The sequence below is a fragment of the Helicoverpa zea genome, chromosome 5, assembly GCF_022581195.2.
Source record: "Helicoverpa zea isolate HzStark_Cry1AcR chromosome 5, ilHelZeax1.1, whole genome shotgun sequence".
NCBI classification, from domain to species: domain Eukaryota; kingdom Metazoa; phylum Arthropoda; class Insecta; order Lepidoptera; family Noctuidae; genus Helicoverpa; species Helicoverpa zea.
Window position 1 is genome coordinate 4,282,276 of NC_061456.1, and position 25,647 is coordinate 4,307,922.

At 37.0% G+C, this 25,647-nt stretch overlaps 1 protein-coding gene across 1 annotated transcript in view; it reads left to right on the plus strand.

Annotated features, from left to right (window-relative positions):
* Window positions 1-25,647, plus strand: part of LOC124630750 (dedicator of cytokinesis protein 3) — a 60,724-nt gene that overhangs the window by 27,693 nt on the left and 7,384 nt on the right. Inside the window, exons 5-27 of the mRNA XM_047164731.1 lie at window positions 2,918-3,032; window positions 6,635-6,922; window positions 8,474-8,686; window positions 9,064-9,163; window positions 10,312-10,547; window positions 11,025-11,184; window positions 11,720-11,843; window positions 12,162-12,316; window positions 12,809-12,977; window positions 13,283-13,417; window positions 13,697-13,943; window positions 14,372-14,564; window positions 16,302-16,549; window positions 16,993-17,154; window positions 17,558-17,686; window positions 17,952-18,096; window positions 18,782-19,010; window positions 20,053-20,209; window positions 20,564-20,677; window positions 20,965-21,093; window positions 21,469-21,663; window positions 22,053-22,194; window positions 22,722-22,882. Coding sequence (XP_047020687.1) covers window positions 2,918-3,032; window positions 6,635-6,922; window positions 8,474-8,686; window positions 9,064-9,163; window positions 10,312-10,547; window positions 11,025-11,184; window positions 11,720-11,843; window positions 12,162-12,316; window positions 12,809-12,977; window positions 13,283-13,417; window positions 13,697-13,943; window positions 14,372-14,564; window positions 16,302-16,549; window positions 16,993-17,154; window positions 17,558-17,686; window positions 17,952-18,096; window positions 18,782-19,010; window positions 20,053-20,209; window positions 20,564-20,677; window positions 20,965-21,093; window positions 21,469-21,663; window positions 22,053-22,194; window positions 22,722-22,882 — 3,946 coding nt within the window. The remainder of the gene's footprint in view (window positions 1-2,917; window positions 3,033-6,634; window positions 6,923-8,473; window positions 8,687-9,063; window positions 9,164-10,311; window positions 10,548-11,024; window positions 11,185-11,719; window positions 11,844-12,161; window positions 12,317-12,808; window positions 12,978-13,282; window positions 13,418-13,696; window positions 13,944-14,371; window positions 14,565-16,301; window positions 16,550-16,992; window positions 17,155-17,557; window positions 17,687-17,951; window positions 18,097-18,781; window positions 19,011-20,052; window positions 20,210-20,563; window positions 20,678-20,964; window positions 21,094-21,468; window positions 21,664-22,052; window positions 22,195-22,721; window positions 22,883-25,647) is intronic.

The window sequence follows — 25,647 nt, forward strand, 5'->3', positions numbered from 1 at the left end:
ATTTGTAGAATTTACTCTTAGATCTTGATCATATCCTTGTTGAATTGTAGGATTGCATTTGTCTTAGGGTTATAAAAATCATCCTAGAGTACTTTGACGTCATACATTGTGCTATTTTATTAATTTATACGGACCACTGTATGGACTGCATTAAATATTCATATCGTGTTATTCTTGTCGCATTGAATACCTAAGTCTTAAAATAGTTTTTATAAACAAAGTACCTGCGTTGAGGAAAATCATGATTTTATAGCCATCAATGTTGTCTCATTTGATTAAAATTAACAAATGTATAAGGTGTACACATTTGATTGCCACAGAGAATAAACCGATATTCAATATCCTCTCAATGATGGCAGGTTCCAATACATAATGGGGGACGTAGCACTTACTGTATGAACGATAGACGATTTGAAAGCTTTTATATGTAAAGATGGAGTGTCATTATCATATTTAGTAATGCTATTTGATGAAACTCAATTAACCACTTTACAATGTATAAGCCTAAATTGCTATAGGTTTTCCCTTTTAAAAGCGTTTGGCTGGGATTTTTATTTTGAATTCGTTTTTCCTGAACACTTATGAAAATGGTTCTATTGTCTGAAACTGCATCACTCATCTTTTGACTATATTTAATACTGAAACAATGCTCATTTTCAATATGAATTTATTGATTCACTTTATTTTTTGCAAATATTTTTCCTCGATACCAACTGCAGTGCAGAATTGTAGGACGAGCTTGTATCTAACATGGAGTCGATCGGTCTATCAAAACGAACGTTTACTAGTCTTGGCTTCGCCGGTCTGTAGATGGCGGAACATCTTTTCATGACGAGTTTCAGGTCAGGAGGTTTTAATGAAAGCCGTCGGCAAAATAGTTGGGGAAAAGGCTTATAATGACCTATTATAAAATGCGGGATTTCTGACTAGCTTGCTGACTATTATTGCGAACATTTGCTTAGGTACCTGTTTGTGAACAATGTAGTGAATCATTTAACTTCAATCATTATTTCACAATATTAAAATCATTCTGAGAATCAAGTTTTTTTACTTTCACATAAACTTTAAAACAATCACGAGAATGTGTAAGTATTTATACAAACAAGGAAAAATAATGACACGGAGGAATGTGTGAATTTGGAAGACTTCCTTGGTCTGATTTATTGATCGACTGAATCAAGTAGGGTTATTGATTATGATCGGAAATCTATTCTAAAGATACAGAAAAAAAAATAACTACTTAATGCTCGTCATTCCATGTTCTCAGATTCCGTTAGTCGAATTTAAGAAAACTCTAACACTATAAGGGTTTGTTAGAAGAACATCTTAATGATTCAATTAATACCAAAAGCTTCATATTATGTTATTCAATATTCCCATATTTGATTAATCTACAAATAATAACAGTACATATTTGGCATGCGTAATATTTGTGAATTCCATTTATTCATTTACGTTCTGCTTTTTACGAAAATTTACAAAGCCTTAAAAGTAATCGAAACGGGAATTGCAAAATAAACCTTATCGGTTGCATTTAAAGTTTACTTTAGATTGCTTGCAACGTTGGTCGGATACTATGCGTGTGCGTTGATTGAAAGCTCAGCTTACCAGGCGGTTACGAGACCGTTTATGCGTTCATCTAATTTGGCTTTTAAAATAGTTATACTGAAACATATAATTATTATTTATTTGCAATCTCCGCCGCCTCAATCAACTGCACGACTATCTTGAATTTGGACCGTTTACAGTAAATTGGTTTGAAATCTTGATAACAGTTAATCTTGGTAATGTTTAAATTGGATCAATGTCCTTTCGCGGAGCTTTTTTAAAACAATTAAATAACACCAGTGCCTTGATTAAGTACCTACTCCATGGATATGAAAGATTAAAAAAAATATTATTATCTAGTTTTTTATATCTTCACTAATTAAGTACCACACAGTCAAGTCTAGTTATTATAATTTAATGATATACCAAGACCATAAGTGGTCCTGCAAAACTGGTTCATACTGACAGTTTTTTCAACTATGTAAGTTAAGACTTTAATTGTAAATACGAACCACCTGGCATCTTACCAATCATTTAATCATATTTGCAGGAGACTAGGTACTTACTTAGATATTGTAAATAATTAGTGGATATTTCAAATAGCAGATATCCTGGTTTAAGGAACTGGGATCTACTTATTGTGCTGTGGTCACCAAAATTGCAATTGACCTACTAATCTGAAAGTGTGTAAATACCTAAAATACGGGCAGCTGTTGATCCAGATTCAAGTACCCATGTAAAACAGCAAATTGAAAAGGTAAATTAAAGGCAAAACAGGAAAGGGCTCAAAGGAAAAGGCTTCAAAGTAACCTGCTGTTTTATTATTCTAAGAATTTCTTTTTAGGTGAATCACGCTATTTGCACAGGCCATGTTGCACGTACAAGGGGGTTTTATACAAGGAAATTGGTTTCAAATTAAACGTTTCTCATCTGTGTCATCATTATTCATTTTGCATTGGGATACAACAATACAATAACTTATGTCAATAACAATAACTACTATGTCATAGTTATTTAGAATAACCTTCTAATTCATTGCCTCATTGGTCTAGTAGTCGCAACTGCTAAGTATCGATTCCCGGGTTGGGCCAAAATAGCTTTGTGGATTTTAGAAAGTTTCACAAAGCAGCCCGAAGTCTGGAAGTTGGTGGTGTTAAACCCCCTGTGCTTGGTTGGGCACGTAAAGCGCCTCCGAATGTTGCCCTTTTTTGTAGAAGTCGTTATAAATTACACGTCAGAGGCCTTTAGGCAAATTTGAGAAAATTCTGACACAAGGGCTGATTGGGTGATTTAACCTGCAGCTCAATCAATACGAAGAGAAAGCCTTCTAGCTTGCTTTTGGTCTAATATAATGTTTGTTTCTTTACAGAAAACTTGGGTTGGAGCTGGTGCCTCGCCGAGGTGCCGAAGCCGTGGACCCTGAGGATATGAGCCTCGTGGAACTTTACAGGGTCCACGTTGAAAGCGCAGAAAGGGCAGCAGCAGTAAGTTTCCTTTGAACTATGCTCTCTCTCTATGCTAATTTTTTATGATCATAAAACTCAGCAATCTTAAAACTTTTAATTTTATTTTAACACCTTTAAGTCAGGTTTAAGTTAAGGAACGTTTAACCAACCGGAGCTGCTATGAGCACGCGAGTCTCTATGCGAATAAGTTACAAATTCGCGCGCAATGGGCGAGGCAATGCAACAAATACTGATAGCTCAATCATGCATTTTCGATAGCACGGAAAAAAATACAAACATTATCTTATAGGTACTTCACGCACATTATCGTACTTTGGCAGGCAGCATTTCAATGGCGTCTCCATTTGTTTAAAGCTCTAAGCAAAACTGTAGCAAGAGCAATAAAGGAAAATAGTTCCAAAGGTAAGTAGGCAGTATAATAGGATGAAATTACCTGCTATTCGTTATGCAGGTACCGCAGTTAAAAGGATTATCCCCGTGCAGAATTGTATTAAGCTTAGTCTGATGATTCTTTCCTGTTGAGGCGTATTAATCAAAAATGTACTTAGTACTTACCTGTGTTCAAAAATACGGATATTACTGGCTAAATTCTGAATTCAATTTTATCATTTACGAATAAAGTCATGTAAGGTCGTATTATCGACCATCGTCACGTGTTTGGCGTTGTACCTATTGAATATTCATATTTTTGACCAGTTTGACAGTTTTGTTGTATTCCATGCAGATATGCAGAGGTATCGTAAATTTTCTTTGCCAGTCTACTATTTGATGCCGATGAGTACCTACATAAAAAAGTGGGCGACCACGACATGAGGTACCTATTTAAAACAGCCCATACATACTATTGGTAGATATTTTTAAAACAAGTAATAAACAATCAATAAAACAAACACACTGTACTCATTTTATTAAAAAAATGTTGGCACACAGCTGGATAACTGTCATCTTCAGCTGCTAATACAAGTCATTATCTACTCGATACTAATAGAAGCTCCTAACTGTACATTAAGCCAGACAACTTCAGAATACAAGCCCTCAGCCTATTCAGGTTATTCTTGTCCGACGAGAATGTCCGTTTAATTATAGGAATTGGTGATAAAACCTATCCATAAATGTTTCATTGAACATGGTCGTGGGTGTTATGGGTATGTAAATGTACTTGCAGTCGCTTCCTTAAAGTTAATAAGAAATGACAATTTCTAACTTGCTTCAGATTAAGTTATGTAGGAAAGACTATTGTCATGTCATTGAGCCAGTTCTTATCATCGGCATGTTGCCGTCCACTACTGAAGTTAGCCTTATGCTAGTTCTTATGCTAAACCCGAAATACTAAGTAATAATAAGAACAAAGTTCAACGCATTCTACCATATAGGTACGCTGAGATTCTGAGACGAGAAAGGATTGTCAATTACACAAGCAATGCCTGCGCCCGGTATATTTGTATTCTATTCACATGTGAATTGTCTAGAGAAATATTTGTATTCCTAAATTACTTCTAAACTTGCCTTTTGTAGTTTTCTAGACATTTTTTTTTATGCAAGAAAATAATCCACATTATTTATGCCTTATCCTGAAAAGCGTCTAGCAACAGCGAAATAGAATAGTGTCCGATAGAAATTTAATACCATTGTCACAATCAGCATACAAGACCAGACAGGATATAAAGCCGATACAAGCACATTACTCTCATAATCTACTTGCATTACATCTGCTTACCGATGTAAACGATCTCTATGCCTGCATAAGCTATATTTTCTCATCAGCACCTTTCTTGCTCCGGAAACCTTACAGTCTTAAATATTTTATTATCCTGTCTCAGAGCAATTTCATTAATGTTTGACTTTTAATTATAATCGTTATGCAAAATGCATTGAGGATACTCCTTCAGCATAAAATCTAGACCGGTTTTTGATCACCTAACATTAAACGGTAAAGGTAAAGTATCCAGACTATTAGGTAAATAGTTTGTTTTCTTCTAGATGAATAATTGCATTTTACTGCGCAAATACTATTTATCCTGTTATTGGTCATTTTGGAAATTCTCGAACTGCAATGAATCCTTAAGCAAACAATTCTTTAAGTGGGGTGTGGTATGGCCCCTAATATTTGATGACTAATATCAGGATAGTGAGTAGGTCACCAATTGTGCACTAATTTGTTCCACACAACTGCTAGTATGTATGTGCACTTCTAATCAAAGCTACATTGGTTTTTAAACTTCACTTTTTGCTTCGGCCTTTTCTAACCCTTATGGTGCTTACCAAGTTAACTTTTAATGACATGTAAACAAAAATAGAATATTCGAATTATCAAACTACTTTCATGAGAATTTCCTCTCAAGAAGTAGTAGGTAGTGTAGAAGGATTGTCAATTTACATAATTATCTTGTTCTAAATCTGTTATTAACCTAGCTTTCCTGTGATGATTTAGTGTAATTGATTCAGAGTAGATTTGTAGTTAATAATTAATGTCTTATACAATCACAATTTATTGCCTGCTTGATAGCAGTCGCTTCACAAACATGGCATGGTATCTTTTTATGAAGTCAGCGAATCTGCGCTTGTCGAGTTACCAGAACTAAGTATATAAATATGTTCATACCTTTTATGGAAGGTATGTAACCAACTTGTGTGATTTAACAGGTCGAGTTTTATAACTTGGTGGCATATGTCGAGGTTTATGTTGCTTTTTATGCCTTAGAAAGTTACTGACCACATGCTCATTGAAACAGCGATGGAGCTGAGGAAAACTTGTAGACTAAAAAGTCTTCGCACATCTGTGTACAGGTTTGTTTAACCTTTTCTGAGCGCGCTAGACGCTTTCCTCAATTTGTTATTTAAATATTGTTGAATTGCTTGAATAAGACAGCCAATAAAATTGATCACCAAAAAAGTCAATAGCAATCAAACATTGTTAGTCTCATCACTAAATGTTGACTCGCCTCGAGAAACGACGATTTCCAATCTACTACCACATTTTCAGAGAGTCCATACAAGATAGACCCGGTTTTCTTCACAGATGCGGATGGCAGACCGTAGTCGTTCCACATAAATCTACCCACACTAGTACTAGTTCACGTATTCTATCGATAAAGAAACAAGTCTAACGCCTAATGAACTCACGACTTTTCACCGCAAAATGCCTTTGAAATACGGATGTAAGATATCGGATCTAAGTTTGAAAAATTTGCAAGGCCATCTTTGTTGGAAGACAATGCCTTTTTCTAATTTGTTTTTGGAGTTCAAAACGAAGTCGAATTGTCGCCTTATTCGCACAAATACAGAAGATTTTGTTAATAATTAGAATAAACACAAGGTTTATCAAAAAAGGTTTCTTCTTTGTTTTCTTTGTTGTAGAAGTCTCAACCGGTAGGATACACATTAATGAGTCACAAGTTTTTTAGTACCTGCCTAAGTCTAATTGATACTTTTGCAAGGTTTTTTGAATATACTTTAACTGTAATGCATCTAAATGAATCAGTGAGGGATCGCAGAAAATTTTACATCCCCTTATTTTACTTCCTGATACGATGATGGAACTGGAACCTCTCCTTTAGGTATATCTGTGTCTTTATGGCTTTGATATATCTACATATACTAACGTTCTTTTTCTCTTTCAGTGGCGAGGCACACTCCGCAGAGCCGGCGGTTCAGGCAGCAGCTTCAACTCAGGAACCCTGACATCAAACAGCTCAACCACCTCTACAGCTACCGTCCAATCCCATCACCTCAGTTGCAGTATGAGAGACTTCGGCCATACGGCTGGAGGTGACGAGGCCGAACTACTGCTCTGGCTCCATGACGCCAGGAGAGCTCAACCTTTGTCAGAACGATTCAGGATCAGAATAGCAAGGGACGGGTTCTCGAACTATGTGGATCGATTGCATGCGAACAGCACGTTATTTGCGGTAAGTAAAACAAATGTTTAGTGTTCCAAATTGTATACTTACCCATGAATTTTTGTGACATAAAAACTCGGTAGTTACTTGAATCCGTTACTGAACACCCTGGGTAGGTACCCTGGTAGTCGCAACACCTCGTTGGCTAACTTTGATATTAACAATAATGGAAAAAAATATTTCTTGTGAAATTAGAAGTAAGCATTTTATGGTTCACTGCCGATATACTTAGGTATTACGTTTCAATAAAGTAATAAACAAGTGGGAACAATCGGAGCTTTACAGTATCGAAACCGTTTAGATATCGATACAATTCAATCGAATGAGATCATGTTGACCTGCATTATTGTTTTAGTGCAACGTTCAGAAGTATGGCATATTGCTGAATTTATCGTATGTTAAGAGATTTAGTAGATAGACCTTGACTTGATACATAGCCATAAAGTATCGAGTGTTGTGTCTTTACTTAATGTAAATATTTGTCCTCAAATCGTAAACAATGTGGTTGCATTTTTTAATTGTAACCCGATAGTTTTGCAACGCGTCATTGAGGTTAAGGCGAGAAAACTGGTTCAGTGCAGTATAAGGCGAGGTGTCGATAACAAGAGGTACAACTCTTTTTAGCCGATTTTGCAAAGGGACTAATGGCCGTTCCGATAAGGTTTATTTACGGATAAGTCATGGAAAATCGTAGCTTTGAAAAACGTGTCAGATTTAAGACCTTATTAGGATTTGAAGACTCAATTCGATCATCATCATCATTTTATTTGGGGTCGGCGTAGCATGTTTTCTCTTTCTACACTTTTCTATTTGCCGTATATTGAAATATATTTAAGAAAAAATATTACAATAAATAAACAATTTGCATACATTTTAAACATGCATATTTTGTCAAATTACATTCATTTGATGATATTCATCACAAAGCTAAAGTAGGTAATACCTGAATACCGTCTCGTAGTTCGTGCTTATTACTCAAACGCGCCGAAGTCGGTAGGCCAATTTCAATACAATTATCCTCCGACACGAAACCTCATGCGTGTCTAGATCATCGTTTAATGCTAACATGACCTACAGTTAGGTACTCTGTGGTAAAGGTTAGGTCATAGACAAATGTACGACTTGGCCTAAATGCCTTGTTGATTGGTGTGTTTGTGCCTGTTGCAAAGTTGGAGATGGCATATTAGAAAATAAACTGGACTGTAGTATTACTGAGCCTTTTAGCCGAATAAAAATATGCCAAATTCTGATTCGAATATAAACCTACTAAACACAACATTTACATTTTTGAAATAATAGCAGTCTTATTTTAGACGCCATTAAATAATCAGCGGAAGAAAAAACAAATCTCGGAGGTATTACCATGAGCAAGCTAGTTGTTCAAAATTCAAATCTATGTAAAGAAAAATCATTGTTATTATTTTGTCGCCCACTGCTGAACATAGACCTTCCCAATGAGCGTCAACTATTCTGGTCTAGGGCAGCTCACGTACTTACACTGCCGTTCATTGATTCAAATCTGCACGGTTATTCTACTAAAATTATACTACGATATTCCAGGACCTATCAACAACAGATCTAACCCGCGAACTATGGCTGGTCGCGTGGGTGATACGCGTGGGTCGTTGGGCGGGCGCGGGAAGCAGCGGCAGTGGTACCGGGGAAAGACGGGGACCGGTCGCGAGAAGACCTTTGGGCGCCGGAGTCTTACCCCTCGCTGACTTCCTCAGGCAGCCAGGACAGCATCCAGGGGAGAAGGAGTATACGTTTAAAGTGAGTTTTGCTATGTCTACTTTTTCTCCATATGACCAGGTGGGGTTTTCTTTCCCCACCTTTTCTATATAAGACCCCTCCTCTTCAAATGAATGATCAGATTCATATTCTTGGGTGCTATTCATGCACCAGGGCCAAACTAAGTCTCGATAAATCCTGCATGCGCAGCTTCTGCAGACTTTGGTACTGTAGGCTCGCAGTATAATATAAAAGGTACTTCTACTTTTTTGCTGCAATATTAGAGAGCATAGTTTACTATTGTAGTAATGCTCGGCTTAATGCTTCACAATGTTTAAAAAACCACAAATTACTGCTCCACAAATTGAACTCAAGACATTGTGCAATGTGCAGTATTATCTTCTTATCAATCTTTTCAGGTCTACCAATGTGAAGAGAAAGACTTCCATCAGTTACATGACATGTTAATCAGAAAACAAACAAATAAGTGCAATATTTTACCTGGACAACCTAACTACGGTAAGTAACATACAAAGTACAAAACGGTCACATTTAGAGTATAAGTCCAGATAATAATTATGCGAGACAAAATTTTCCTGTTATGGTGTGTTACGCACTAAACTGTAATGCGTAAGTGACGTATAAGTTTGACGTTCTTGGGAATTCAATCTATTATTGTTGTTTGAGGGTATTTTCCTCAAATAGGCTGGAGATATTGGTAATTACTTAAATGTATTTATTAAATCACTTTAAATTACCACATTAGGTACCTACCATAAATGGCTTCAAGACCACAAGCGTTCGGATGAGCTTTTGCCTACAAATATTTGTAAAAAGAAAGGTTTACTTGGATGTCCAGATAATGGTTAACATCCTTATCTCTTCATTTGAATAACATTTTTTACACTGATAATTTATAATCTCGAATCATTTCTTTGTTATCATTTTATTAATCAATATGTATTGGTTTCCATTTATGTATTCAATCTAATGATTGCACTCCCGATATTAAGTGCAATGAAGATTTATATAATTAATTCAGTGTTGATAAGTATCCCCTTTTAAAGAACGCACAAGTTAAAGATGGTATCATGAAATAATTACAGGAAGAGGACAATTTATTCTGCATTGTTAATTAATCACACGATGTCATTTGTACAGTTAATCGTCTCGATTTCCATAATATATGCAAATGATCATAAATCTTATGTTATCTAAGTAAATTGCGTATTGTTTACAAACATTATATGATACTTAGTAAGAAGGTTATTGAATTAAATAATTATAATGTACAGAATTTAATTCAAATTGTTAGGTTTGTGGCTTTATTATGTAATACGGTCTTAAAACCACGATAAAGCAAGGTTAAGGCAGTAAATATTTAATAAATAGATACATTTTTATAATTTTCATATAATTACCAGTCATTAAGTATAAATATGTCTTATTACACATTCAATACTAAATATTAAAATACTTTTTTACCAAGTTGTACATTCATATCACCATAATCCATTACTATCATATTTCATGCTCAATCTTAGCTAAACCAGATTCCTGGATAATAAACCCCAACATGGTTAACAGTAGACAAGGCAGAACATTACAACAATCTCATACACTAATACACTTCTACATCATAATGCTAATCCTGACTCAATTTTCAGGCATTGTAGTAGCCCTCCGTCTACTATCAAACGCAGGCAGCATATCAGAAGCCGTAAGCTCCGGGGCCACAGTGACGGCCAAACGGGGCTTCCCCGACGTCATAATGCCTGGTGACGTCCGCAACGACCTATATCTGACACTCGAAAAGGCGGAGTTTGAGAGAGGGGGCAAAAGTACGGCGAAGAATGTGTTAGCAACAGTCACAGTGCATGATAGTACGGGGCAGGTTATCAATGTAAGTTTTAAACAGATCTACGAAATAGTATGAAAGTATTGATTAATTAAATAAATAAATAAAGAAAGATGACGTTCACATTAAAGAAACTGCGGTAATTATTACCTAATTTATCGTTGATGCAGTCGCGATGAGTTATAGTTGGCTATTGTAAGGTTTGCATCGTTTCACTGCTGGTAGCACCATCTATCGGCCGATGCAGTACACTAAAAGGGCTTAGTAAATTCTTTACTCACTTGCATTTGAATAAATGTACCTTTTCTAATACTTATGACTTATGACAAATGCAAAAGAATCATCTTTAAAACTTTTGCAGTAAAAGAGTTCAACTAATTTAGGTACGATTTCGAAATGTCATTGCCTATTTTACCATACTGATCCACGCTCAAATCGGTATCTTAAAATTTGCCTCAATGCCACCTAACTTTAGCCACAAACATAAATCAGTTCATCTTATATAAACTCTTTCTTCTCCAGGAATGCGTATGGGGCGCGAGTGGCACCGGCTCGACGTCCTACGAGTCTGTAGTCCTGTACCACAACAACAGCCCCGCGTGGGGCGAACATCTCCGTCTCACGGTGCCGCTAGAGACGTTTACTAACGCTCATGTGCGGATCGAGTTTAGACATTGCTCTAGTAAGTGCTGTTTGAAAGATAATTATATCTCCATTCCTAAAATGTATGTTTTTTAGGTCAATTAAACGGACATAATGAGCTCCTAATAGCTACGTTTACTCTGATCTTCCGTCTCATGAGATCTAATTTTATATTTTAATTTTGCCTTTTTTCTAAGATTTCTGTTTCGTTTGTAGCTTTAGATATTCCACATCAATGGGTAGCTGTTTTTAGTCGTAAGTTGTTTTTTTTGCCATCACTATTCTGGTGATACTAAGATAGAAACGTTTTGACTACTTCGCGTTCCCAACTTTTACTAAACACATATTGGTAAAAAAAAAATACTCTTATTGGAAGACATTGGTAAAAAAATTCTGTCAAATGAAGAACATCGGTAATAACTAACCAGAGCTTCGGAGTTTTTAAACAACCGATTTTTAATTCATCTCCGCTCCAATCTTTGGTAGGGTCTGGTCCTTACGCGACATAACAGAATATGTATTTAAATCATTTTATATTTAATCGCTCTACTGACAAACATTTCTTACTATTACAGCGAGAGACAAGACGGAACGCAAACTATATGGTTTTGCGTTTGCCAGACTGATGGAAGCGAGTGGCGCTACATTGAGAGATGGAGCTCACGAGCTTTACGTTTATAAGTGTGACGATCCCTCCAAGTAAGTGGAACATAGCCTGTTGCAAAAACATGTTGTTATGTTTATTTATTGTCCAGTATTCTAAAAATAGATATCCCACACTCATCTTCGAGAAAATACTTAGGTACCCAGTGACCCGCCATAATTATATAACAATTATATTACCACTTAACACAAGGGGCAAATGTAAGTGGCAACAAGCCTGCCTCTTTAGATTTCGGTTTTCGCTAATATTCTACTTCTGAAAGATCCTATCACTTTATTTAAGAGCTAACCCGTTCTTCTCTGTTAAAATTTTACATGCATAATTATCATGATCACATGAAAATAACTTTTCAGATTGACGTCAGCAAGCTATCTATCCCTACCGTCGTGCTCAGCGGATAGTGCCCGCATGGGATCATCCAACGGCATAGTGCCAACATTCCAAAGAAGTTCCAAAGAAAATTGTACCATCAGCACGTTGTTATGCTCCACTAAATTAACTCAAAATGGTAAGTGTGAAATTAGGAAAAAATATTGTTGTTATATGTTGTTCGTTTAAACGTTATTGCTTAATAGTCAGAAGTTTCTTCAACCCAGCTTGAGTAAACATGCCCATTTCATGAAGACATAATTATTGTAGCTTATTCATACACATATTATTGGGGTTACTGCGGCTCATCGTCAACATCCTCCTGCCTTATGTCAATACGGCAATATGTGGCACTTTAATAAAAAAAAGTTAATACATAATATCCAATCTGAAGACGCTGGATGCAGGTCGCTTCCAACAGGTATCTGTGGAGATCAAAGGAGGAGGCCTATGTTCAGCAGCGGACGTCCTATGGCTGAGATGATGATGATGATGATGATGATCCAATCTGAAGCGCAGTGTTCAAAGCTTTTCCATATTGACTATCATCAAGCTTGATTCTTGGACTTATCAAGCTTGATTTTTGGACTTATTGCGGACTTAATAATCAATCACATTACAATTTTCGCAGAGGATCTCCTAGCATTATTACAATGGCGGGCGCGACCAGAAAAGGTTCAAGAGACATTGCTCAGAGTACTGAGGCTCGGCGACGGGTTGAGCTGTGAAGAGCTCATCAAGTTCCTAAGAGATGTACTGGATGCGTTGTTCGCTTTGTTTTCTACCGAAGATGGAAATAGGTAAGTAGGTCTTAGATTTTTAAGATTATTCAGATTTCTAAAATCATAATTTTAAGTAACTTTTTGTAATACTATGCGATGTTCTAACTTCGATACATATAATTATTGATGCATAATTTTGATCCAGCTATACAGTGTGACATAATTTTAAATCTATTTTTTTAACGCTTACATAAGCTTTACTTGTAACTAAGTAACTATGTATGTAAGAAAATCTTGTTTGCGATTAACGCCTTGTATCCCTTCTACCACGATATACAGAATTATGTATATGTTTATTAATGGAAAGTTTTGTTTAATTTCAGCACACCACATTCTGGCACAGTATTCCTAGTGCTAATATCGATATGCAGCTTACTCGATGAGAGTCGGTTTCAGCACTTCAGACCAGTTCTCGACGTTTACATTGAAGAACATTTCTCAGCTGCGCTTGTGTATAAGTAAGTATTCTTTATGTTATCTTATTTATTATGTTTTGTATTTTACAAGTTGCGCAAATGCGCTAAGATGCGCAATATATGCGCGGTTTATATAAGTAAGCGCAAAACGTACCTAACTCGTCTCTTTTAACTCGTTAACACTTTCTTATATTTTCTTCATTCAAATCGTGAACAAAACATTATGACTTCCAAACAGCGAAAGAAACAATTACATTGTAACATATACCAGTTAAATTATTTATTATATTTACCTAGAATATATATTTTTTCTATTTATAGAGGTCTTCTCTCATCAGTCCAACACTGCGCAGAATGGGCAGCTAGCGCCGAAGGGCAGGAACCTATTCGTAAATGCTTACGCTCTTTAGGCGCAGTATTCCGTTTAGCCGTGCGATCTCGAAGGCTATTCGCTAGAGCAACTGGGGGACAGTATGAAGACAGCTTTAGAAGAGACGTTAGGGCTGCACTACATGCTTTGAAAGCTTTTGCGCAACACCCGTATAAAGAACATTTGGCGCCGGCTCAGGTTTGTTCTATTTTTAAATAAACGTTGTAAAAAGACAATCCGGTTCTTGCACTAGTCGGTGTCATTTTTATTTTAATGAACGGCAACTTTCAATACTCTGTTGTTTCCTATGGTGCTGTGGATATCACAAAATATTAGCTCGTTTTATTAGTTATTAGACTAACTAATTCCACATGCTATGAAATGTGTTGATTCGGTAATAGACGGATATTGAGATCTTCAACTTTCGCTTAATCTTTGCAGAATACCTCCTAAACTACATGACATTGAACTGAATATTTTAGCGCAACATTCGTTGTGCATTAGCGCCTAGCCTTTTCCCAGCTATGTCAGGGTCGGTTTCCAGTCAAACCAGATGATAACTTCACTCGTGTTAAACGAAATAATTAAATTTCCTATAACAGCTAATCAAATCATGTTGCCTACAGGTAGCCCTAATGTCCTCCTGGGCAGAGGTAACGCGCGAAGTGTGCGGAGCGCTGGGCGCGAGCGAAGCGGCGCGAGCCGCCGCGCTGGTGCTGGACGCGCCGCAGCACCACCCGCCGCCGCCGCCGCCGCTCGCCAGGGCACGCCTGCATGCCGCGCAGGATATATTGAAAGGACCGCTGGGAGAAGATCCAGGTTAGTTCAAAAAAACTTACTTAACAATATACTGAAAAACTTTCTAAGTACATATTATAAATTCGTCAAATTGTAGATTTTGTTAGTTAGATTATGGCACAGAATTATAGGAAAATGAGTGGAAACTTCGTCGCCCATCTATAATACATACAATTCATGGAGTTGGTTTAGACTTATTTTATTTATTTGTTTGTATCAGGCATCTAAGGCTCGTAGAAAAACTATACATAAATATTATAAAATTATATTATACACTAATATTGATAGCATATTATTTACCCTTTACGATATTATTTACTCACTTCTGAAGACAATGTCTATTTTTATTTTTTATTTTATTTTAAGGAACAGCAAACAGTTACATTATATAAACTTAAAAATAATATAACGATGACTTGTTGAGGTCATAATGTAACCCACAACGCTATCCACAGGTAAACATAAAAATTTAGAGCAGAAATTCTAATCGCTAGGAACATTAATAGCAGTACGCGTAAGAAATAACAAATAGGAAGAGTATAGTAGTGTAAACATGACTTTTAGCAAAATATATTCATAAAAAGGAAAGAGGAGTTTAAAGATACGATGACAAAATTAAAATGTTTGTTATTAAGAGGTTTGGGTTTTAAGTAGGGGACTATGAAGGAGGCTTTTGAACTTATTTATGCTACAATTGAAAATATCAATGTTTATAAAGGTGACGTTATACGGCGGATAGGTGAGCGCAGGCCCGAATTAGTACGACAGGTGTTCAGCGCAAAAAGAGTGCCTGAGCGCACCTGTCGCCTGTGAATGGTTCTTGGTACAGCATAACAGATCGTATTATTTAGGTTTGTACAGTTAAATTTATTTCTGACTATATTATACAAGACAGTTGCCTCAAGGTATTTTCTTCGAGAGCTAAGGGGAAGGAGTTTGTATTTGCTTAGTAAAGTAGGATACGGCAGGTAAGCTTTATGACATCTATAATGCATTGCACGCAAAAATTTGTACTGGACATTCTCTACCATCTCAGCGTATTTTATGTAGAATGGATTCCATACCGAAACTGTGTACTCTAGTTGCGAACGAACAAGGGCTTTGTCCAAACATAAATACGATGTGGTTTTTTTGAAGTCAAGAGTAGACCGCATGACAAATCCGAAAAGTTGAAAAGCTTTGCTGACTATTTTATTGATGTGTAAGTCTAGGCATAGTTTGGTGTCGAGTATAACACCAAGGTCGCGGACTGATTTCAGTTGAGATAGAGGCTCATGACAAAGGTTGTAAGATTGTACTTAATTATGTGTTTATTTTTAGTAAATGTGAGGAAGTTACATTTGGGTAAACTTAGCTTAAGTTTGTTTCTATGGCAGTAATCTGTCAGTCTGTCCAGGTCTTGTTGGAATAAAGTAGAATCGTCAACACTTTGGATGGAATTATAGACCTTCAGATCGTCAGCGTACATTAGAAACTTTGTATGATGGAAACATTGACCAATATCGTTAACGAAAATGTTAAATAATAATGGCCCAAGGATAGAGCCTTATTGTGTAGATGTCAAAAATATTAAAAATATTATTCACTTATTTCAATTGTGTATGTATGTGTTGTACATATGTGTTAACGCTGAACTATATTCAGCGTAAAAAATCCGGTTATTCATTTTTCAGCACATGTACCATGTCATAAGCAGGACATTCCTACTTAGCGTCCAACTAAATTACCCCTGAAAACATTTTACTTTCACCCTTTCAGAAGCAAGAAACATAATCCTAACCACCGCTTGCCACCATTTACGAGTCCATCTCGCCCGTCGGGACGAGTTGTCCCAATGCGCGGAAATGATAGGTGAACTCGTAGCGTTACTCTGGAAGAAGCAGGACCCTGACCGGCCGGTGGACGATGATGAACTGGATCCGGACGTCGATGTGCTGTGCTTAAATACCCTCGATGTACTCGTGGAGACTGTCTTGCATCTGATTGGAGGGAACTCGCCGGTGCTTGTAAGTTTCGTTTTTTTTTCTATTTTTATTTAAAGGATAGGCGAGCTTGTAGCCTTACTGTGGAAGAAGCAGGACCCTGACAGGCCGGTGGACGATGATGAACTGGACCTGGACTGGGAATTGGTATATTTAATTGAATAGTTGTGTAGATTAAGCATATTTAGAAGCTTCGTTCAACAAAACCATTAACTAGATTATCAATGATTTATTTATTGCAAAATTATCCATATTCATTATGAAAATTTAATTTGTCGTTTACCAAATTATAGGTGGTGTGGCAGATTTATGCCGTCTTTAATATTTTAACTGTATATTTGTGTCAACCTAGTTGACAACGTATGGGTAGGTAGGGCTTAATAATGAAAATATCGATAAACTTTTGGTTTTATTTCAATATTATCACATGATGATGTCTCAATTTAAGAATGTTTTTAATTCCCCAGGGAGCAATGGTAGCCGGTCTTCTTGGAGTGATGGAACTTCTAAAGCCGGTACACTATCAGCGACTGTGGAGCCATCTGGCGCCGCACCCGCATGACCGCAAACCCTTGAAAGACTTTCTGATGCGTGCCTTCTTAGTCTTCCGACATCTTATTGAGCAGGACGTGAGTATTGAGACCGAAATATATTTAAAGTCTATTTACAGTAAATAAGACAAAAATCTAGCTTGCTACATCCCTAATTTATTTTTATCACTCCAAAACTTAGCCTACTAAATGGTTGGCTACTTTCGTAAATTCAAGCGTGTTTATGTATAAGATCAAAAGCCAGCGAACGCCAGACCCACGTTTACACGTAAACTGAAACTTAGTGTGTGCATCTACCTTACCGTGGGTATGAACGATAGACTACTACAAGGTTTGACTACACTGAAAATACTTGACCTAACTCAATACAGCTATATTTTTTGTTTTCAAATAAAATCTTGCGTGCCCTTACATTGATAAAAATCTTAGGGTTCAATAAAGTCCTGGATTTTCCTTCTAATATTAATTTTTTGTTCATTAGGTGTTCCCAGCAGACTGGATGGTACTGCGAGTACAAAGCTGTAAAGTACTACTGTCCGCGCTGCAAGATCTCGCTCAACCTCTATTAGAGCGGTTCTTAGGAGATGAGCCGCCACAGTTTGATTCACAGGTAAGATAAACAGCAGTGGGAAGCTTAATCTATGAACGAGACCAAGATGTGAGGGGAGGTATTTGTATGAAATTTTGGAGCGCTGTAACGTTATTCGTGTCGCGGACGCCCGTGAGCGAGTTATGGGTTGTCTGCTTTACGTAGCGAAGACCGTAACGGTTTTATTAAAGATCGCTTTGTCGCACATGTCAATATTCTTAATTCGAATTTTACTTACGATTGACAACTGTTCAGTCCCAATCCCTTATGCTTTATATTCTCCCAGCTATGGTCGGGCTACATGGAACTAGGAGTGGCGCTGGTGACGTCGAGCGCCTTACAACCGGAGCGCTGGTCCGGCCGCGGCCCGCATCGGCCCCGCATGCGGGCCGCTGCCGGCATGCGAGTGCTTGCTACCTGGAATATGCTCGGTACGTACATACATCATCTTCCTTCTGCCCTGTTCCCAATTTTATTTGGCGGTCGGCGCAATATGTCATCCTCTTCCAATTTCCCCTCTCACTCGTCATACTGACACTCACTCCCTTTCTATTCATGTCATCTTTCAGGCAATCAATCCATCTTTTCTTAGGTCTTCCTCTCCATCCATCTACATACATAGCGAAGATAAATAGTAATAAATAAATTATTATCGAGATTAAGGCTGTCTTCGAACCAAATTGACTGTCACCCGCCAAATGTGAGCGAAAGTTACGCAGTTTATTGTATTTCCATACATATTCACTTTTCCGTTCACATCTAACCGAAGATACGTTATACGTAATATGCCTAGACGCTGACATTCAGCTGCTGACAGTCAGTTTTGTTTGAACGCAGCCTAACACGTGCTTCGGAGATCGCCTAAAGATGTTAATCCTGCGCTTGATCTCTGCGGTCGTGACTGATTTATAGTTCTACGGAACAGATAGAGTAGGTCCTTGGATGGATCATCCTATCGTCCCCACTTTCGATGGATGAGTGTTGATGGGTGTGAGTGAGTGTGTGTTCTGTTGATTCAGTTTCACTGATATCTATTTTGACCGTATCCGCATGCATACCTACAATTGATACTTATAACAGGACCTTCTCAATAATACACAATATTTATTCTCACAGGTCCAGCCCAACTTCACTTAGTACCTGGCGCAGTCGGAGCTTTACTAGAAATAACACTAGTCAGCGAGTTACGCAGAGCGGCTTTAGGCGCGTTAGTCGCGCTAATGGCGGCCGAACGCGCTCATACGGGTGAAGCCAGACGTACGGAGGCAGCGTTGGTGGACAAACTAGACTCGTTAGTCGCTGATAATAAAGCCGATGATCATTATAGAAGACTGTTTGATACTGTGTAAGTAAGATTTCATTATTTGATAGACTTTTAGTGTGATGTCGCGCAAGTCTACGCAGAAACAAGTGGGAAGGGCTCCCGCGCTCGAAAGTTAGTTGCGAGCCGCCATTATGTTTGGAAAAAACTATCTACCATTACAAAATTCCACTTTGGGTACCTCTGGTCAATTCTAGTATCAAAACTCGACTGAAAAGTTGAATGCAAATTCTAAATGTGTACTCCAATGGCACTCACGATGACAAAACTAACGACAAAACTATGAATAATACGCCTATAATTACTACAAAACACCTACAAGACAACGCTTCAGAATAATACTATGTTTACAACCAAAAAAAACTAATCATACTTCTATTGTCCACGCTACTCAGGGAACATTTGAGCTCAGTGTAAGTACCTCTACCGTTAACTTTGACGTAGCGCACATCATTATTTTTGGCCAAAAACAATCAAGTCAAACACGTTTTGTTGCATTAATTATTGTTTGATTACAAGAACAGAAACAATTTATCGTCAGTTGTGCTGTGAACTTGGTTAATTACGCGCAAAATGTTCGCTTGTTTTTCGACGTATTTTGTGAAGAATATTCTTATTGAATGTTATAATTAAGTATCTGCCATTTTTAGTTACTTATTTATTTTTTGTTTCCTTTTTTCTGTGCACGTTTGTAGAAATATTTATTCTATTTACTTTGCAATAAGTGTAATAAAAGAAGTGACTAGCGTAAAACAACTGAAGATCACTGTTTGAATTCTTTCAAGCTATTTAAATCTTTAGCCTTTACTTCAGTTCGTATATATAATATACCTTATACTTACAGCAATAGGGTTCATTATGCATTGTAGTTTGTACAAAACTTAGTTCGGTAACAATTTCATATTTTCCGTATACTACAGGTATATTCTTAAAACAAAAATACAGTGCACGATGTTTTCGATAATTTTCTTGTAAAACTATATAACATGTCAATGTACTTGTAATCTTATTTGGTTTGAAATAAAAGGTTCTTTATTTTATTTATCTTATATAATCTATAATGCAGGTTAATGGAACGCGTTTCCACGGAGGGTTGGCGGGAGGCTGGGGCGGCGTTTGTAGCGTGCGTGACGCGACTGTTGGAGAGACTGCTAGACTACCGCGCTGTTATGCAGGGCGCAGAACATAGGGATAAGAGGATGGCTGCTACTGTTAATTTGTTGGTGAGTTCTAAAATGTTAGCATGATAATTCCAATATTTACCAAATTGAAACTCTATTATCATCCTCCTGCCCTTGTCCCAACTGGGGTTGGTGCAGTACACTTTCTTTTTCGTACCTGACTGCAGTCAACTCACAAGTAACGTTCTTTCTAGCCATATCGACTTTCACAAAATCCGTCCATCGTTTTTCTGGTCGCCCCCTTCCACTAAATCCATACATATGCTCAGAACTTTCCTAAAAACATTATTTGAAACTCTTCCTGAAAATTTCTTCCTTCTGTGATTGTCCTATTATATATCTTTGAAACTAATAAATAAGCCTACCTATATATGAAATACTTATGTATCATTTCAGAATTTCTACAAGAACGAGATCGATCGCAAAGAGATGTACTTACGCTATGTGTACAAACTGCACGATCTTCACATTGCGTCTGATAACTTTGTTGAAGCTGGATGCACTTTATTGGTAAGTTGCTCTTTAATGAACTTAATATTTGTTACTGATACCATTTTATAGATAAGAAAATAAAAACATTTGTGAAATAACATACCTATGAATATCCCAATATGAACGATGTTAGCAAAAACATAAATAACAATTTACAACATGAACACAATAACATACTCGAACTAAATGTTATTGAAACTTTTTTATAATTCTAAGGGTTATATAGTGCTGATCTTCAGCCTCACATTTACTAGCATTTTGAATGCTATACAATCTAACTTTTATATTTTCTATGTATCTTACAGCTGTATGCAGAGACTCTAAGCTGGGAAAGCGATCAGATAGGCGTGGACTCGGAACACCCAGACATGCCCGAGTGGAAACGTAAAGAAGCACTGTACAACCAAGTGTTGCAATATTTTGATCGCGGGAAGGTAGGATTCGCTATTCATTTTCATAGTTACAAAGCCATCATTATGGTACATCGTAGCAATTTGATCGTAATTTTTAGTTAATCTGTCATTTCAGTAGGTTCCAAATGGTGCAATTTTGTTATAGAAGTTTTATCCCATGAAGTTGGTAAGCCTAACTTTTGTGTATGTAAATTTTCATGCAAATTGTATGCGAAAGCTTGGCTGTGCTCAGTAGTGGTCGAGGTGCCGAGTTATAGAAGGACAATGTGCAGTACAATTTCCACACACAAACTATGGCTGACCCGCTTTCGTGAACTAAATAATCCTTATGAAACTTCAAAAAATTCGCATGACCTATGCCTAAACATACCTAATTTTATTTCCTATTTATTCCAGTGCTGGGAAAAAGGCCTGCCCCTGCTAAAAGAGCTAGCAACACTGTACGAAGTGAAGCTATGCGACTACCCTCGTCTAGCACACTGCTTACGTACTCACGCGACCTTCCTAGACTCTGTGATGGAACAACTCAGACCTGAGCCCGAGTACTTTAGAGTCGGGTTTTATGGAAAAGGATGTCCGCTTTTTGTTAGGGTGAGTTTTATTTTAGACTCAAGCAATGATAGCAGAAAAACGTCAGCTTTCCTTTAAACAAGTTTACTTTGAAAATTGAACGGGACACAGTTATTATAAAAAAACTGGGGTTTATATTGTCAGTGAATTTAGACTTTAATAATAAGAGGTTATGTTTGGTAATGTGCCAGGAAATTAGTTTGCGTATCATATCTGCAAAGCTTAATCAATAAGCATTATTTCTAGTGTCTTTTTTCCACTTTTGTTTTGACTGTTTATTTCTTTAGTATTTCTAAACACGTGGGTTTTTAAGATTCAGATATCAATATCTAGCAATACTTTCACGGGTCGGACAAGATTTTCTTTACACTATGTATATTTTACTATATATAATTCGTGTTTATTTCCAGAACAAACAGTTCGTATACCGCGGTCATGACTACGAGCGTATCGGCGCGTTCACGCAGCGTCTGCAAGCTGAGTACGTGGCGGCGCATATATTGATGCGTAATACGCCGCCTGATGACTCCATCATCGCTAATGATGGCCAATGTGAGTTTATGCAATGGTATTGCACGTTTGTATAAGTCTCCTAAGTTCTCTCTATTTACATACAAAAATCCAAGGCTATTCTCTTCCAACCCTTCGTCAGTTATAAAAATGTAGGTTATGTAAAGATTTATATAAAATCAGAGAATAAGGGCATTTTTTTGGTCTTGAGTAGTGTTGTTTGTCTAAAGTTGGTTGCTATAGTTGTTATAGTAATTTTACGCTAGTCAAAATGTATGAACAGAACACTACTGTTAACTTCGAATAAGCAAAGTTATTCAAAGGAGATTCGATTTGGAATTGGATGAAAAAATGTCGTACATAGTGCTTGGCTGCTGTCTGCAGCGGCTGCAAATATCTTGAATAGTATAGTCAAATTCTTAGGCTACAGTCTGAAAAAAAAAAGTTGTAAGCTGATAAAATTCATCACCACTGACTATATGTTTTTGCTGTGGTGAATAAAACTCCCGAGTAATATGCGAGTATCTTCTAAATACCAAGCATTCTACTAACATTACACACATTAACAGACATACAGATCTGCAACGTGAAGCCAGTGGCGTCCCGTCGCCAGTGGCCCGCCGGCACTCCGGAGCAAGTGAAACGATTCTACGCCTGCAATGACGTCGACACATTCCTATGTGATAGGCCTCTGCAGAAACCGCCCATTGATAAGGATAATGAGTTTAAGGTAATTAAACCTCATTTTAAACTACGTTTTCTTGCAATTAGAGATTGATATTTTATATGTACCTAATGTAAAAATTCAATATAATCCCGAATCAAACGGACGTTATAAGTCATATAAGACCGACCGAAAATTTACTTTACCGTTACCGTTTACTTCATTATTACATAGCAGACTTCAGTGGGGCTCGCACATAGCTAGCCTCGCGGGAAGGCTTAGCTCAGCTGCGTACGCCGTCAGAAAAGTAAGACAATTCACTGACGTAGAAACAGCTCGAGTAGTCTATTTTAGCTACTTTCACAGCGTTATGTCCTACGGTATTCTTCTGTGGGGCAAAGCTGCTGATATTCAAAACATATTTGTTTTACAAAAACGAGCTGTTCGTGCGATATACCGGTTAGGTAGTAGACATTCGCTAAGAGAGCTCTTTAAAGAAATAGGCATTCTTACTGTGGCATCACAATTTATCTATGCCAATATACTTTACATTAGGCAAAATATTCATTTGTACACCAAAAAAAGCGATGTTCACAGTATTAACACTAGAAACAAGCACAAACTGTGTGTACCCACTCACAGACTTCATAAGGTTCATGGATCATTTTTGGGGCTCGGTATCCGCTTTTACAATAAACTACCTCTAACTTTACTACAATTACCGTTTCATGCATTTAAATTACAAGTAAAGTCAATTCTTTCAAAGAAGGCTTATTATAGCATTAATGATTATTTAAATGATAGGAATAGTTGGTCGCTAAGTTGAACGCAAGGCAGCTCATTCTTGTTATCGCTATAACTAAATTTTAAACTTATTATGATTATTTTTTACATTGATTGACATTACTTCAGACATTAATTCTGATTTTTTCTTTTTTTAATTACTTTGGGAACTTCTGTTAAATTTTACTTAGCGTTGTTGCTTTATGGCTTGCTAGTACTGCAGTACTTCTTACATGTTCTACTTTTGTTGGATAGCTGCAAGCACGTCATGCTCCCTTAGACGGTATGGCCAGCGGTAGCGTTGGGGGTCGGGTTGTCCCCTTCCCTCAAAAATGTGCGAAGGGGGCGATGGCTGATCCTCGCGTTATACTCGTGAACGGGTGCTGCTGGCGGTACCAGGTCGTGATGGTAGCTGTTGACACTATTAATAATAGTATGATTTTCTATTAGCTTTTTTGGAGGAAATAATAATACTGTAGTCCTAGCAGGTACACCTTGTTTGTGTTGTACAGCTACAACATAACCATCTGCGCATGTGGGTGGGCACGCCGATTTTATGCTTATGTTAAAAATACATTTTTATTTCAGTAACAGGAGGCTTTAGATACAGTTAATAGACTATAAGTAATGCTTGAGTGCTTAGTATTTATGGGTGTAAATCTGTGTGCTAGCCTACTTGTGTTAAGTTTGTATTGTTTTTTCTTTCCTAATTTTATATAATGGTTATCATGTGATAATGATATTTTTATTTGACTTGTTTTGTATACATTCTGGTTCTTCAAACCTTACAGACAGACATGTGTTGCTGGGGAGTTTGTTGCGCCACTTCTTCTTCCCAGCAAAAACACATAGGAAGTGGTGAAGGGCGGGCGTTTTGGGGGCTGTCTTTTGTTTTTGACGTTCGAAAAGTGCTGATTTATCAGCCTATAGTTCGGCCATTCAGAGAATGCGTTCCTGACACGTCGCGATTGAACTGACGACGTAACTTTGCAATGGCGTTGCAGTTACGATAAAAATATTTTTGCTGGTTGTTTACCGTTTTAACAATTGAGGAGCATTAAAACAACATTATTATATCAATAATCAATGAATGTTATAATTTTGTGCCAAACTGAGTGTCAAATAACTTGGTAAACAATATTTTTCTAAATCTATACTGCGCTATTACAAGGTTATGTCAGCGGTTTATATTTTGTAGTGCTGTGCTAAAAATAACAGGCAAGTATCGTAATCTGTTCTTATACAGTTATAATATAAAATAATACGTTTTGATTTTCTTTTTAAGAATTGGAAAATAATGGACTATAAGACTTAATTATAACGTTTATGAAATATAAAAATAAAACTATGACCAAACCGCATTTTTATACTTAGATTAAAAATGGTAACCCCAAATGGCGTTATGGGCCGCCATTTTGTGACGCTAAAACAGTCGTCCGTTGTCGTTTCGTGCGCATAGACCACGTTTTTCAAGTGTTTTCGATCTGTTTTTATTTGATTACCCGGCTTTTGTTAGACCGAGATATCAGGATTGATTCTGTTATTGATAATAATATAATTATACATGTAGGCGAAGATGATGATGAAGACACCACCTCCTCAAGCAAATCGGAGTCTGATTAATATTCTGTTCGCACATTCAATTCAATGTACTTGTAACAAAGAATAAATAAAACAATTTTATTATATGAATATTACCTTTTTTTGGTTTCCACTTAAATAACTAAAATATAAAACAAATGATTCCGCCAATTTAAAACGAAAATAATCTTAAAATAATGCGGCGGTTCATTTTGAAGGAACGGTAACGAACTCAGTGTTATGTTGTGCCCATCACTAGTCGTGACTAACTGATAGGTGTCAGGAACGCATTCTCTGAACGGCCGAAGTATAATTTGAATAAACGATTTTGAGTTTTGAGTTTTTTTGAGTTTTTTTTACTTTGAAGATTGAACGTAAAAAACCATATCAAACAGTTATTTTTGAAAACTGGCATCTATGTGCTCGGTGAACTTGAGTCTAACTCGTTTACTAGCCCGTTTCAATCT